Source organism: Sceloporus occidentalis, unplaced genomic scaffold (assembly GCF_023333645.1).
Source record: "Sceloporus occidentalis isolate IW3139 unplaced genomic scaffold, rSceOcc1.0.p SCAF_5, whole genome shotgun sequence".
In the NCBI taxonomy this organism is placed as follows: Eukaryota; Metazoa; Chordata; class Lepidosauria; order Squamata; family Phrynosomatidae; genus Sceloporus; species Sceloporus occidentalis.
Window position 1 is genome coordinate 57306066 of NW_028316985.1, and position 16526 is coordinate 57322591.

Consider the following 16526-nt stretch of genomic DNA (forward strand, 5'->3'; position numbering starts at 1 on the left):
AGTAAATATCCTTGCACATAATTAATGCAACGGGGGCTAGGACAAAATATTTCTGATTGCACACCCTAAATCTGGATTTAGGAAGGTACTACTGGAAAAAAAAGGTCAAACCAACAGTGTCTGATGTTTCAAACTCATGCCCAGATGATAAACACATGGAAGAACAGTCCACAAAATGATGGAGAAAATAAAGCTTTGCCTTTCTTAGGATCCTATATGCCTCCTTTATTTCTTGTCCCGCCAAATTAGACTATTCCGCAGTTTGAAGATCACTTGTATCAATATCTAGACCAAGGTCAGCAAGGCAAGGATCAACACTTGATCCTTGAACTTTGTAAAAAAAACTAAATAAAGCTATTATTCTAAACATTCAGAATAAACATGGCTTTTTGTGGATTTTTTGGACTATGTGGCCATGTTCTGGAAGAATTTATACACACATACACACATACTGTATCCTCCGGCATATCCTCCCATCCTGAGGCCTCACCATTCAACAACAGATCAACATGTAAATCACTGCCTTCCAACCAAGGGTCACACAGTATACATACCCGACTCACTTCCATGCCACCCTCTGAAGACACAACCCTCTGAAGACACCAGATGCAGGTGAAACATCAGGAATAAATTCTTCCAGAACACAGCCACATAGCCCGAAACACCCACAAAAAAAATTGGATGCCAGCCGTGAAAGTCTTCGACTTCATACATGACAAACATGATCAGCAGTCTGCAGAAACAACAACAATGCATCAACAGCAGACCAAATTAAAAAGAAAAGAACAGTTAAAGGGCCCTTTCACAATACAAAGGTACAGCTCTTCAACCCCATTTTAACTGTTTTGGCTGCACCCTATGGAATCCTGGAGTTTGTAGCTTGGTGTGGTACTAGAACTCTTTGGCTGAGATTTCTAACTATCCATCTCTAAACTTCAAATCCCATGATTCCATGGGATGAAACTATAATAGTTAAAGTAGATTCTTTGCACTATAATTGTGTAATAGGAAAGGAGCCCAGCTCAGATAGTAAAACACAAAATAGCAGCAAATTAAAATATTGCGAGAATTAGAAGAAGCAAACCAACTGAAGAGGCCACCCCAAAAATTTGCCCAAATAGAAATTCTGATTAAAAATATAATCTGTCACATTAGCAAAGATAGAACCAGACAAGTATCATAAGGGGTAGAATTCCAGTGTTATCTGTCATGACCCTGTCAAACTTGCCTCTGATGGTGGAATCAGAAGAGCTCTTCAGAAGATCTTGGGGTTTGTGCAGGCTTAAATGAGAGAAAGCATCTTTTCAGATAGACTTGTTTCAGGCTATTTTGCTTATTTATGCATTGTTGTTTTCAACAAAAGTATACTAAAGGTTCTAAGCTGAACATTACAGTATTAAGAACTTGTTGTAAATACAGACCATCCAACTGAATCTAATAGGACTTAAGTCACAATTAACTTTACCATCCAGTGTCCTAGATTTTGAATAATTCACCACTAAAAACCCTTTAAAATACCCTCCATGTAGTTTAGTGTTTGATTGGGATGGAGAAGAAGATTGTCAGTGCATGCTCCAGGTTTTTCAAGATGGTTAGTCTTTGAATGGATTGTTATACGAGAAATAGTAAGAAGGTGTCTATTTCATTCTCTTTCCTAGGTGGAGCACATGATGACAGAAATAAATCTCGTCCTGTTGTAATAACATGTGTTAGACCTGGAGGGCCTGCTGACAGGTACAATTCATCTTCTGCAGTGCACATTTATACATATGCACACATGCACATGAAGAGAAAAACAGAGGACGAGGGGAAAGTATAAAAGATGGGGGGAGGTACATCTTAAGGCAGACATCTGCAAAGGACAATAGACACATTCAAGTCTGGTCCATAGAAACTTATAAATTTTACATTTAATTGTAATAGCAACAATGGGCATTGCATGAGACTACATGGAATGAATTTTGAATGAGGCACTCAGCCTGTTTTATTAAGGAGGGTTTCCTTTACTTACACAGCTCAAGGAGTCACAGCTCAAGGAGCATTAGGTAGAAGGAGCAGATAACATCAGAAAATCTGTGATGGGAAAAAGGGTCACAGGACTAAGTAATGTAGAAACTACCAGGGATTGCTTTGGTCACAATCCACCCCCCCAAAACACTGGGCATAGCATGAGACTATATGGAATGCATTTTGATTGAGGCACTCAGCCTGTTTTATTAAGGAGGGTTTCCTTTACTTAAAGAACCCTTTAAGGAGGAATAGAACACACAGAATAGTGTGTGTTTAATTCTTTTCATGTAGTTTAGTCTCAAAATATTGTACATTTCACTGAGTTACTTTATTTATTCATTTTATTGTATTTGTATCCCACCCTTTCCCAAAATGGGATTCTTTTTTACTCTTGGAAGAAGTGTTCTGTGATAGTTTAATTAGATATTTGGTAAATGTATGCCAAATCCCAATTTTTCTTTTACAGATTTTATTACTGTCTTACTCTAAAAAACATTCTGCCTCTTCTGTTTCTCCTTCTCCCCATAGCTGCTACCATTGCTATATCCATCCACACCCCAGGCCCAAATCTAACATGAGGCAGAATGAGACAGATGATGAAAGAAGAAAATGGTGGAGGGCAGGCAGTGCCAGCTGGTGGCTCTGATGTAAGTGTGGTTGGGAATCCACTACTGAGCTTAGTCTAAACTTTAATTGAGTTATCCAAGGTGATGAACCTTATCCCCAAATTAGGTCCAGCATCTTAAATAGCAATTCAGACTAGAGTGGATTCACAACCCCACTTCCGCGCCCAGAATGGGATCACCAGCAAAAGAGGAAACACTAACAGCCTCCCGTCCATGCAACTCTGTCATGACTAACTTAAAACCCATTTATTTTCTTTAGTCTACTTCTTGACTGTTTTAGTCCCATGGACTAACAAAGCCACACAGTTCTGTCATGACTAATTTAAGTCTCATATATCCCAGCTTCGTGTCACTTTGACTTTTTTATAAAAAGGCTTGCATGTAGTTTACCAGTATGATTCAGTTAATGGCAAAATAATAGCCATTCTCTTTTTTATACATGATACCAAATCAGTTTTTGTATAAGAATGAGAAACAATGACACTGTTTGCATCTTTTCATAGCTAATCAGCCTTTTTTATGATTAAAAATAAAATGTTAAACAAACTTTTGCAAATACACATTTAACATCATGCTTACTTATTTAGCTCTCTCTTCATGGCATGTAAGGTATGTAAGTACATACCTTTAAGGTATATAAAGGGAGCATTCACAAGGGCAGTTTGGCACTCTCCACAGGTGCCCATGCAATATTTTATGAAGACATAGCACTTTTATAGCTAATATAAATAGAGAAATGGCTAAAGGATCTTGTACCCTGCTCCCAACAAAGGTGTAATTGCTATGTTGCCATCTAGATCTGCTTCAGAGACTTTAGATCTTGGCCATAAAGCAGTGTAGATATCCTGTGAAGTTTATGTAGCATTCTGAAGGTGACCGACATTTGATTCACAGCTAAGAAATCCATTTCGAATGGAAAAGTTAGCAAAACTGGAGCCTCAGAATCTTACAGATGTAGTGTTCAGCCTTTTATATATAAACTGGTTTCTAATGTGCTCAGCCAAAGAAATCAATGTTATTTTGCTACCCTATATATATAGCAGATATGTACAGATATATAGATATTTCATGCTGGTTCTCTTATTACCTTCATACACACCCTTGTACAAAAATATATTGTACCTCCTTTGGGCTTTCCAGTTATTGCAAAGTTCAGACTGGTAAGAGCATGTGTGTCTGGGGGAAGTGGGGGGAGGAATTGTGACCCAAGCAATCCCTGATAGTTTCTACATTACTTAGTCCTCTGACCCTTTTTCCCATCACAAGTTTTCTGATATATGCTGCTGCTCCTTTCAAATGCTCCTTGAGCTGCCACAGAAAATCAGGGCAGTTTAGCTGGATGTAGGAAAGGGGTGTTAGATGGTGTAGCATGTGACTCTTACCTTCAAATTGCTTTAAATCAAATTCATATTGGTTGTTCTTTCAATCTTCTTTCAGAGAGGGCACAATCAAACCTGGTGATAGGTTGCTTAGTGTTGATGGAATTCGGCTTGTTGGAACATCACATGGTGAAGCCATGAGTATTCTCAAACAGTGTGGGCAAGAAGCAACTCTCCTGGTAGAATATGACGTCTCAGTGATGGGTATGTTTAAATGCTGAGTTTTTGTTCTGGGAGCCATCTGTGACATTTTACTGTCCATCCTTTAGAGGCTACTTGGACAATGATTGTGACCTGTTATGCCTCTAGTAGCACAGATATTCCCATCAGCAGCATCTCATTAAGCTTTCTAGGTTCATGGAGAGGTGAACAGTATTTTATTGTAATTTAGAGTCTGGTTATTTCATGGTTTTGTAGTTTGAAGGCATATCGTTTCTCCTATCAAGATTGCAACTCCCTCTGTTACTCAAGGGAGGACCACTTATACAAAGTATGTAATGGTATGTAGGTATTTATCCCAGATAAAGAAAAAGAAGTACTTACAAGGTATGACATAAACCTTAATGTCTTTCCAGTGACAGTAAAAGCTGTATAGTCTATGTCCTGGGAGTATTGTGTGAGGCAGCAAGATGCAAGTGTCTTCTAACATAGGAATGTATCTAAATATATATAATTGTTCCAGACAAGCAGCCATGAATATGTCTCAGTTATTAATATTAACTATAACAATAACAACAACAATGTTTATTTATATAGTGCCATAAATTTACATGGCATTTTACAAGCATCATGAAAATAACATGTAACATACCAATGGCATACAATCTAAAAGTCATAAAATATAAACTATACAGAATTAATAATAATAATAAATTTTTATTTGTATTTTCCTGCCTCTCCCAGGTGGATCAAGGCAGAATTACAACCCAATACAATATACAAATACAAATCACAACAATAAAAACAGCACTATAGTACAATAGAATATAAAAATAGATAACAATTAAAAATGATACTATCAAAGTGATGAGGAGAGAGATGTTTCAATCTAAGTGAAAGAGGTAGAAGAATATGTCTTATAAGAGATCAGGTGGGTAAGCTCGCCGGAAGAGATCTGTCTTAACTGCCCTCTTAAAAGCCTCCAAGGAGGTAGTGAGACAGATCTCTTCCGAGAGACTGTTGCAGAGTTTTGGAGCAGCTGTAGTAAAGGCTTTCTGGGAAGTGGAAGTTAGTCTGGTTGTGTGTAATTCCCTGATGTTCTAAGAATGCAGGGCACATTATATAGGGAGAGGCGTTCCCGCAAGTAACTCAGGTTCAAGCCATGTATGGCTTTAAAGGTAATAACCAACACCTTGTATTGTGCCCAGAAACTAATCGGCAGCCAGTGAAGATCTTTTAAAATTGGAGTTATGTGATCAAACCTTGATGAACCGGTGACCAGTCTGGCTGGCAACTGAAGCTTCCAAACTTGGTACAAGGGTAGTCCCATGTACAGCATGTTACAGAAATCAAGACGAGAGATTACCAGAGCATGTATTACTGCTTCAAGGTCCTTTCGATCCAGGTAGGGACGCAGTTGGCATATCAACCGAAGTTGATACCAAGCACTCCTGACCATCGCATCTATGTGAGATGACAACTGTAGAGATGGATCCAGGAGTACTCCCAAATTGTGAACTTTGTCCTTTAGGGGAAGTGTGACCCCGTCCAGGACAGGATGACAAAGTTCCTTCCATAGACCTGGGGTACCTGTCGCGAGTACTTCCATTTTCTCTGGATTGAACTTGAGTTTGCTTTCCCTCTTCCAACCCATTACCAACTAAGTTATGCAATTAAAAACAAACTGTAAAAACTACTAATACATATAATCAAATATAAAATTATAAAACAATATTAAAATACAGTTCTAAATGCTTTAGAGAACTACAAAGTCTTTAATTTAGATTTAAAATGATCAAGAGAAGAGTTTGTCTGCAGATGTTCAGGAAGACAGTTCCAGGATTACAGTGCAGCAGGTGAAAAAGGACAAAACCAAGCCAACAAAGAAGAAACCCTTGGCTGGGTAAGAAGTCCCAACCTCCTGGACCTCAAAACTCAGACAGGATGGCAAGATGAAATAAGGACTGACAGATAAGGGGGAGCTAGGTTGTGTAAAGTTTTAAACATTAAGAGAAGAATCTTGTACCAAATCCTAAAAGGAATGGGTAGCCAGTGAAGAGATGCCAGAAGTGCGGTGATATGATCAAAGTTACGAGCTAAAAAGATAATCTTAGCAATAGAATGGAAACTAGAGGACTAAGGTGGGACAATGGGAGCTCCATCAAAAGATTGCAGTAGTCAAGGCGGGAGATTCCGCATTTTCAAGATTCTTCATTTTATATATAATAATAATATTTATTTATTTATACCCCACTCTTCATCCAAAAGGCTATCAGAGTGAAATTGTTAATTAACCATTTCCCTGCCCTCAGGCTTACAATCTAAAAAGAGAAGACACAAAAGGAGAAGGGAAGGGCAGTGGGGAAGGGGGAAAGTCCAGCAGATCTTCTCTTTCTCTATATCTCCTAACTTTCTTTAAAGGCTAAATAACCTAGCAACTGTATCTGTCTTCACTGAGAGTGTGAATATTTTGTCCTTAATTTCATAGGCCATGCAAGTTGCATTAAACAGCATGGGCTTTATAGCTTTTTCATTTTCCATTGTAGGCCTCACACAAGGTCATCAACTGGAAGATTAAGTGCATTTTCTTATCAGTAAAGAATTTAAAGTTCTCTTCAAGAAGAGGAAAAATATGAGGCAAATCAATTGGCTTTGTGAGATAATACCTGCGGGATTCTTTTCCCTGTGATATCCAACACTAAATCTGATTATTTGGTACAGGAGTATAGCAATTACTAGATAATGATGTGGGTAGGAGAACATGTACCTATATGGAAAACTGATGCATAACTCTTAAAATTTTCATATGAGAAATAGATTGATCTAGTGTTAGTCAAGTATTCTTTATAGCAGAAATACTAAAATGCAACTAGCATAGTAATATTTATAACAAGTTACATCAGAGAATGAATGAAGAAAATTTGGGGCACAAGCAATCTTCCAATCAATTGTTCTTTGGAGTCTGAACTTCTTTCTCCCAGCAAACAGATGCAGTAGAAAGTTTCCCTGCTGAGATAAAATCTTAAGTAAAATAATAAATGGCTAGGGGATCCTTAAGAAGCTGCCACCACACTTCATATACCGGCATTTCTGCATTGCCCTTATCAGCACACAGAGACATCTGTTGATATCCATTTGTTATAAACCAGTGTGCTGTTTTCAAGTGAAATGTGTCAGATTTGGCAATTTGGTCATTCTCTTCCAGCTACTAAAGGTATTTTTTCTCATAGTCTCGGAAGGGATCGCCTATGTTGCTTTTTTATTCAATGTTCAATTTTGTACTGCAGAGAAACATAATTAATTCTGTAGCCTGATTGTTTAGAAATGTATATTTAGCAATATTCTCTCTTTCTGTAAGTAACTTAGATCGCTATGCATGGTTACAATTAAAGCACTACACAAAGGATAAGATGTTAGATTAAAAAATGCTCAACAATATTTTAAAGTATATTTTTAAAAGGTCTTTAAACAGTTGAATAAATAATAACATTTTCGTTCGTAGTTAAAATGAATGGATATTTGTGGCATGTGAACCTCCCAGGGAGAACATAAAATGGAAATTTATAGGTAAACTAAGAACACAAGTGGATGGGCAAGGGAGTTGTGTTGTTCTAATCTTTGACACTATTTCTATTACAGATGAAGAGACCAAGGCTCAATATTAAATATGGATAGAAGCTAATTTTACTTCAGGGCAGAGCTTGGAACTTAGATTTGAAAATTAATTCAATAATGTTAAAGATTAGAAACTGGCAAATGAATTCACTGTCATTAAAATTAATAATTAGAATTGTTAAGTTGTTGTTATTGTTGTATGCCTTCAAGTCATTTCTGACTTGTGGCAACCCTGAGGTGAACCTATCACGGTGTTTTCTTGGCAAATTTCTTCAGAGGGGGTTTGCCATTGCCATCTTCTGAGGCTGAGAGATTGTGACTTGCACAAGGTCACCCAGTGGCTGAGATAGGATTCTAACCCTGGTCTCCCAGTGTCTTAGTTGAGCACTCAAATCACTACACCACCCTTGCTCTCTATTGTTTAATTAGTTAAGTTATTGTTAATGAAGTTGCAAGATAAAACTTTACTATGGGCCAGACCATGAGATTTACAGAGAATAGCTCAGAGGTTGTCAATGTTCACCATTGTGGAACACATTTTGTTATTGGCTCTTTTAAAAGCTCTCTCTCTCTCTCTCTCTCTCTTTTCCTTTTAAAGTTCCCTTCCTCTGACCTAGATTTTTTCCACACATGGACTGCAAAGCCATAATATGATTGTTGCCTGGGATTAGTGGAAGTCCATCACAGCTGGCAATTGTCAGGTTGAGAAACGCTATCTGAAAACATGAGATCTCATCTGACAACTTCTTCAATTTACTTTGGCGGGGTACATACCGCCGCTTTGCGGCGGTCTGCCGCCGCCGCCAGTAGGTCCGCGGGGGAGCCGGAGCCTTCAGACGGCCCGACTCCCGCGCGGACCGAAAAAGAAGCTCCAAAATGGAGCTTCTTTTACCGTCGCGTTTGCGACGTAGCGAGGCGCCAGGGGCGCGCTCGCTACGTCACAAGCGGCGCGACGCGTACGGACGCTCAGCGTCCGATACGCAAAGATGGCGGCGCCCATGTGGAAGGGGCGCCGCCATCTTGTACGTATAGAATACGTACTAGGGTTAGGGGGGTGCGGAAGCACCGCCCCTTCCTAACCCTAGTACGTATTCTATACGTACTAAATGGCGGTATGTATCCCGCCTTTGTCACTCATCTGCAGTTCTTTTTTCTTTCCACCCCACCAACATGTTCACTCCTCAAGTGCCTTGCATGTTAAAGGTTAATAAGGAGTGACTTTTTAAAGTTAGAGCACACTGATCCACCAGGAGTGTCAATAGCTTGTTGGCATATCACATAATAAAGCCATGAGTATTCTCAAATAGTTGCAAGAAGCAACTCTACTGATAGATATGAAGTCTCAGTCATGGATATGTTTAAATGCTGAACTTTCATTCCAGGAATCATCTGTGGCATTTTACTGTCCATACTTTAGAGGCCACTAGAACAATGATTGGTCAGTGAATCAAGATTACAGGATTCTTATACTTAATTTTTTCAATCTCTAAGCATAAGCAGAATGTTTTTATGCACAACTGAACCATCATATTCTTTCTGCCTCTCCACTCCCACTCAAGAAGCATTGTCTACAAATACCAGTGGTAGAGTACATGTTTTCTATGCAGAAACCAGGGATCCCAAACTCAATCAGTGTTTAAATTATCAGCACTACTATTCTCTCCACTAATCTTACCTTAATTATGGCATAAATTATGGCAGGGGAAGGTAAAAACCAGAATGAGAAGTGTTGGGAAAGAGAGGGAGAAGCCAACAGAGAAAGACATGGGGGATGTATTTGAGGAAAACATTTTACTTAATTATCCAAATATATAGCAATGTATATTGTGTGGGAAAATGTTTATAAAAGGATTAATTGCAATTCACCACAAAGATTATACAATATAAATCAGTCTAGGATATACTGTATGTGCTCATGTATAAGTCTAGAAATTTTAGTCAAAAAATTTGCCCCAAAAACCTAGGTCAACTTATCCACAAGTCAATGTAAATACTATACTTTAACTCCTATTAGAAAGGAAACCACCCCCTGGTGAAAGGCAAGAGTGCAATCCGTACTGGAAGCACTGACCTCCTTCTGCTCTCTCTTCGATCCAGCCTCTAGTGTGAGCCAAAACCATTATGCCTGACAGAATTTTGTAGGTTTTTTGGTATTGTTTTCTTTTGCTTTTTCATTTAGATCCTTTGTTCCATGTCCCTAAGGTTTACCCTCAACTTAAGAATCATAGAATCATAGAGTTGGAAGAGACCGCAAGGGCCATCCAGTCCAACCCCCTGCCATGCCAAGAGTCGTATCAAAATCCATAATTTTGCCCCAAAACCTGCCTTAGACTTATACATGAGATTGGCTTATAGTCAAGTATATACGCTAATCAGTAGAGGGGAAGTTCCTGAAGAGAGTTACAATGCTCTTTCCTCCCCCTCGGCCATTCCTCAAAAAGACTCCAAAGATTTTCCTTCCATACAGACTCATGGGAGGCACATCTGTCTTTGGCCTTGGCTGTTTGAGAGTCATAGGGGATTATCACACAGAGGCACTTCTTGTCACTAAAACGTCAGCAAACCGTTCCTGAAGTGTTCCTAAAACATGAAGGTGTGATAGCCAGTTATGCTTCTAAATCATCATTGAGGCATCCTGCTTCTCTCATGTCTTCAAAGCATTCACGGAGCAGCCATTTCTTAAATAACGGAAGTTCCCGTTATTCAAGAAATGGCTGCTATGCAAATGCTTTGAGGATGGGAGAGAAGCGGGACCAGCTATCACACTTTTGTGCTTCAGGGACGTTTTGCCAGTGGTAAGTCTCTGTGTGAAAAAGGCCTTAGTGTCCTGCTAAGCAAAGTTATCACTTCTCTCCAGCCCCATTCAATTCCAGGACTCACTTTTTTCTTCTTTTCTAGCTGCTACTTCTTTGGTTTTAGCTTCTTTTTTTCTTCTTTCTCAAACTCAGCTCCCCTGCTCTGACCTCAACTTCAGAAAGTTCTCTCTTTCTCCTCCCTTTCTGTGCTGTCATCTGAAAACAATCACTGAGATTAGCCTGCCAAACAGCAGAACCATATGATGAATTTTTTTCAGTTCTAATATTTCTTCTGCTGAGGCAGGAAGCCTGCCTGTTTTATTGAATGTGGAAGCACCCATCCTAACAAATTCTACTAATCCCCATTTTTAGCTTCTCTGTTAATTGGAGAATCTAGTGAATTAGGTGAAATTGCTAAAAACAAACTTTCAAATTAATAAATCAACTAGTTAATTAGCAAACTAATCCAAACTCTACTACCAAGTTAAATTTGTAAGATATTATAATAATAAAGGCTTCTTATAGATCTTTTTATTATGTTCCAACAATATTGTATAGGTTATATTCTTACCAAATCAACAGTAAATTAATTTATTAATAGAAGCTAACTAATTAAGTTTCTTCATGCTCCACTGCATATACTACTTTCAGATTATGTTTTTCTTACTTATCTACAAATATTAAGTCTTTAAAAATTAAAGGGAATATTATTAGCTCATCCATTTGTTGTTGCTGCATGCCCTCAAATTGTTTCTGACATAAGACAACCCTAAGGTGAATGGATCATGGTGTTTCTTGGCAAGATTGGTTCAGAGGGGGTTTGCTTTTGGCTTACTCTATAACTGAAAGAGTGTGACTTATTCATAGATGCAAATAATTCCATTACTGCAGTTGTGTCTTACCTTTGAAAAACTTTAAATCCTCCCCAAAGATATGTAAAAACATGTCTGTTTGTATACTACAAACTTGCAAATGGCCCTGACAGGTCCAATTAACATTTCTCTCTAGTACTTCTGAAACTAAAGCCTCATTAAAATCAGTTGCATAAACATTTGTTCCCTGTAGGAGACAGACTGTAAAGGTGAAATGAAATTTAATTATTGCCAAATAAGTACAAATAAAGTTTCATTATCTAAATTAACAGAGGGAAGGTAAGTCATATTGTTCCGAAAACTATTTATGTTACAATAATAGGTTTAAGCTGTTCTCACTTCCCCAAGCAACACAAGGTTTCAGAGGCAATGCTCTGTATGTGTGTGCACACGCACTTTCAAGTTGCCTGTCATGAATTTATGGCAACCTCATGAATTTCATACAGTTTTCTTAGGCAAGGAATATTCAGAGGTGGTTTTGCCAGTTCCTTCCTCTGAAATATAGGCCTGGGACAGATGGGCCCTTTGTAGCATGGCAGTGGTGCAACTAGAGTTAGGGACTGCACGGCAACCACACGGTCCCTAACCCTAGCATGTACTGGCAGTGCTACAATGGCAGTGCACTCGCAACATAACAATGGCAGTGGGAAAAGAACCCAGTTTTCCCAGGTTCTTTTTCCTCTGGAGGGAGGCTGCACAGTTTGGCGGCTGCGGCTTCCATTTGGAAGAAACTAGCCCACCAGCAGGCCACCCTTTTCGGGCAGTTTGTACCACGCCATAGTCTATAGGACCTTGTATTAATTGGTAGTCTCTCATGCAAGTACTATCCAGAGCTGACCCTGATTAGCTTTCAAGATCAGACAAAATCTCATGAAATAAGATTTTCCTTTAGATGAAAAAAGAATGGATCACATGCCACTTTAAAACCAAGTAATGGTTGAACTTTTTGCCTACATATGTAAGTTCTTCACTCCTTTCTTCATTCAATACCTTTATAAGACAGGAAGTTGCAAAGTACATAGTTAAACTCTAGAACTCATAACTATTAACTTGGATGTCTTTAAAAGGGGACTGAATAAATTAATAGACAATGGGGCCATCGGTGGCTATGATTCAGGTTTGCTATGTGCCACTTCCATTAAGAGAGGCAGTATGTTGGGGAGTGCTACATGGATATTGTACTTACCTCCTGCTGATAAAGTTTCCTTGGGACACTGACTGACCACTGTGTGAACAGACTGTTAGACTAGATAGGTCTTTGGTCCGATCCAACAAGCCGTTCTTCTGTCTCTTATTAACATTAGTTTTCAATTTCACCCGGGTAGGGAGAATATAATCATCAAGAAAATAGTTACCAGCTTCAAAACAAGTTAGGATATTTTAAACCAACTTCAATGTGTAGTTTAATTCAAGGATGGAGAAACCATGGCTCATAGGCTACATGTGGCCCCTTAAGCCATTTTTAAGAGGTGCAGGTGCCAGCAGGACCATCCAAGAAAGGGCATTTTATTTTATTTTATTTTACTGCAAGACATGGAGGCAATTTTGCCATGCTTTGTTTATTTCCTAATTTTAGAAAGACCTTTCCTGGTCCTAAAATGTCCAAAACACCAAAGAAAGAAAGAAAGAAGGAAAAATTCCCCTTCTTGGCCCCTATGAGTCTCGGGGACCTTTTTACTGGGAGGGGTGAACCAACAGAAGTTAAAAATTGGAAAGAGGGGTGCTACTGCAAAGTGCGAAAAAGTGTAAAACATGTAATTAGACAATGATGATGATTTTAAAAAAAACCAAGTATTTTACACTTATTCAGAGTTCATTCACCAGTCCTGAAAATCTCTTCCAGGTTCTTTTTCTAACTGGTCTTTCTTTTCTTTATTCTTTATTTTAAAGCCTTAATGGCACTGTTAGTTCAGGTCATGTCTCCTGAGTTCCTTCCTAATTGAAATCTGAATGTTCCCAGGTTTTCATTTTTATGAGGACATGAATCATGCACCACACACACTTCTCCTCTCCTTTGCTACTAACAAGTTTCTTATATAGCATTTGTAATGTTGTAGTTGCTTTTAAATACTATACTATTAGCTTCTCCAGTATTCTGTGACCTTGGATGTGACTCGTCAAAGTTGCTACCAAGTAAAGAACTTTGCAGTATCCACTTACAGCTACGTGGTATAATAAATATTTGGGTAATCCATTGTCTCAAGTTTTTTCTTATTTTTATCTTTAACATGTACAGTGGGGTCTTAGTTTCCACTGAGGCTTGGTTCCAGGACTCCTGTGGATATCAAAATCTATGGATATGCGATTAAATACAATGGAATGGTAAAATGGTGTCTCTTATATAAAATGGCAAAATCAAAGTTTGCTTTTTGGAATTTTTTTTAGTATTTTCAAGTTGTGGATGGTTGAACCCGTGGATAAAGAATCCATGGATATGGAGCACCAACTTATATCTTGCTTTTCATTTAAGGAGCTCAAAATGATACATGTGATCTCTTCCCCATTTTTTTCTCCTCACAATAGGCTTGTGAAGTTAGGTGGAGGATAGACTGTCCAAAAAGGACGGTCTCCCGGCGTCTAGCTTTGGTCCGCGGGGAAGCCACAGCCTCCAGACTGCAGGACTTCCCCATGGATCAAAAAGAACCTGCAAAATGATGGTTCTTCTTGCGGCGCAGTTATGATGCCGCAATGCGCCAATGGCGCACTCACAACATCATAATGGCACTGTGACGTGCGGACGCTATGCATCCATCACATAATGATGGCAGTTCCTTTCTGTACAGGGTGCCGCCATTTTGATGCCCTTGTCATGTGCGAGGGGCGTCTAGAAGCGCTGCCCCTCGCACGTGACGAGGGCGTCCTATCATGCCCATCTGGACTGGGCTTAAGTTAAAGAGAGAGGGGCCTGGCCAAAGATCACCCAATGAACATAACGAGGTGGAGATGTGAACTTAATATCTTCATTCTCCAGCTAAAATTCTAAGCCAGGGATGGGCAACTAGCCTTCCAGTTATTTTTGAACTGCAAATGCCATCAGCCCTAATCTTCATAGTCTATGGACTTCGAATCAGGCCCATCTCTTTTTGCATACAAGATTGTATGTAGAAAGAAATCTGATGTAGCAAAATAGTTAAGGAGACTTCCCTCCCTCTGCGGTTGAGCTGAGAAAAAAATAGGCAATGATAGCCAATAGTATTAGGGAAGGGATACCAGAAGAAGCAAAAGAAAGAAGAGGAAGAAATGCACTGGAAATGAGATGTACCATTCCATGATAGCAATCGCAAGTACATTTCTATACCGTTTATCCGTGCACTTAAGCACTGCCTAATTAGTTTACAATGTGTAAACTAATTGCCCCCAACAAGCTAGGTACTCATTTTAGTGACCTACAGATGGACGCAAGGCCTGGAGTCCTGCCTGGGATTGAACTCACAACCTTGTGGCTATAGTACTGGCATTTAACCATGGCTACATGATAAACCTCCCAGTATTGGTAAACAAGTGCCTAAGCTTCTGCTAAATAAAACAAGGCAACATGGTTCAAATTCCATGCAAATGATCAAGTCTCTATGTTTCTCCTAAACCTAGGAAATGCAGAAGAGCACAAGGAGTACTGTATTTAAATGCCTATTAGACTTTTGAGGAGAGTAATCTTCCCCCAATTGGTTCTCAAGCCTGGAATAATAGGTGGCTAGTCTGCTGATCCAGAATACAGTGGACCCTTCCCTTACGGTTACGCAGAGGGATCTGTTCCAGACCCACCCACCCCAGCATAAGGGGAAATCTGTATACACTTGCGCCCCATTGTAAACAATGGGGTGCATGCTCGCCATTTCTTCAATTGTTGTGTGGCTTCAGCGTAAGCTCAAAGTCACATATAGTGCACCCTTGTATGGCACTGTAATCATGTTAGTCTCTTTGGTTGCTGTATACCCTTTCTGTCCAAATCTTCTCTCCATTTAGGAAGACTGGTTAATTAGAAGTATATATATGAAAGAGACTTGCTGATTAATTTTTTTTCAAGGAACTCCTATTCTCTTTTTTCTTCTTCTCTTCTTTTCTCCTTTATTCCTAGTTGTGGATGTTAAACAAAAACTGGCTATTCTAGCAATTGAGTATAATTTATGGGCACTGCAGCCCTTTATATTATTTATAGTGGTATGCACTTAAAGGTATGCTTTCAAGGCCGGCAGACATAAAAGCTGACATTCCAGCTGTATTTTAACCCAAAGGCACAAATTATGCTGTCCCTCTTTGCTCTGCTGTTTGTTCCATAGGTGATGAAAACGCCTGCTATCTTCAAAGTTCTCATACAATTCCGTATGTTTAAACTTCCTGTTCACTTTCAGGAGCAGAGTACTACCATTCCTTATTAGTAATTTTGCTAATGTTTGTTTCAGGATGGTGAGTGCCCAGGAAAGTACACTCTTAACTTGAGAAACAAACAAAGGAGGAACCAAGCCAGTCATACCCAGAGAATCCAAAAGTGGTGAAATAGTCCAAGTCTAAGCACAAAAAGCAATTCAAGCAGGGTTGAAAACCATCCAAGAAGTAACCAAAGTGAAGAGTTCAAAAAGCAAGCCATGGTTCACGAAACTAGAGAGCAGGAGCCACCACAATGCCAAAGATAACGGAGCTGTTGTATTGCAGCACAGACAGAACCTTGACTTTGCTAACTTAGTGCCAGCTGTAACTCAACAAAGATGGTCTCATTTTCCCAGCATTTTCCTTTTAAGGCAGGCCATGACCTCGCCTGTGCTTTTCATTACTGTTGCTTTAGTATGTGATGCTCCATAGGATGAAGTAGCTTAGCCTCCAAGTCCTTCTTGGAATTGCCACCATGCACCCAACAAACCTTTGTATGTTCATTGCAAAGGTATATACAGGGCTATTTAACCTCATTCAGGATACAGAGCTCATGTAATTAGGAACCTGGTCCTCATTCCAATTTACAAATAAATCGCTTCATGATCTGAATCAATGGATCAGTTTGGCAGCGGAGCGTGGTTCACACTACATTTGCCCCGATCTCGTATTTCTGTAAAACAAAATAAAATAACTCACTTATGG

At 39.2% G+C, this 16526-nt stretch overlaps 1 protein-coding gene across 11 annotated transcripts in view; it reads left to right on the plus strand.

Annotated features, from left to right (window-relative positions):
• The window catches only part of GRIP1 (glutamate receptor interacting protein 1), a 435209-nt gene that overhangs the window by 348396 nt on the left and 70287 nt on the right, over nt 1-16526 (plus strand). For all 11 annotated transcript variants that reach the window (XM_089524169.1, XM_089524177.1, XM_089524166.1 and 8 more), the window contains 2 exons: nt 1659-1734; nt 4074-4219. In XM_089524169.1, the coding sequence (XP_089380295.1) occupies nt 1659-1734; nt 4074-4219 (222 nt within the window). The remainder of the gene's footprint in view (nt 1-1658; nt 1735-4073; nt 4220-16526) is intronic.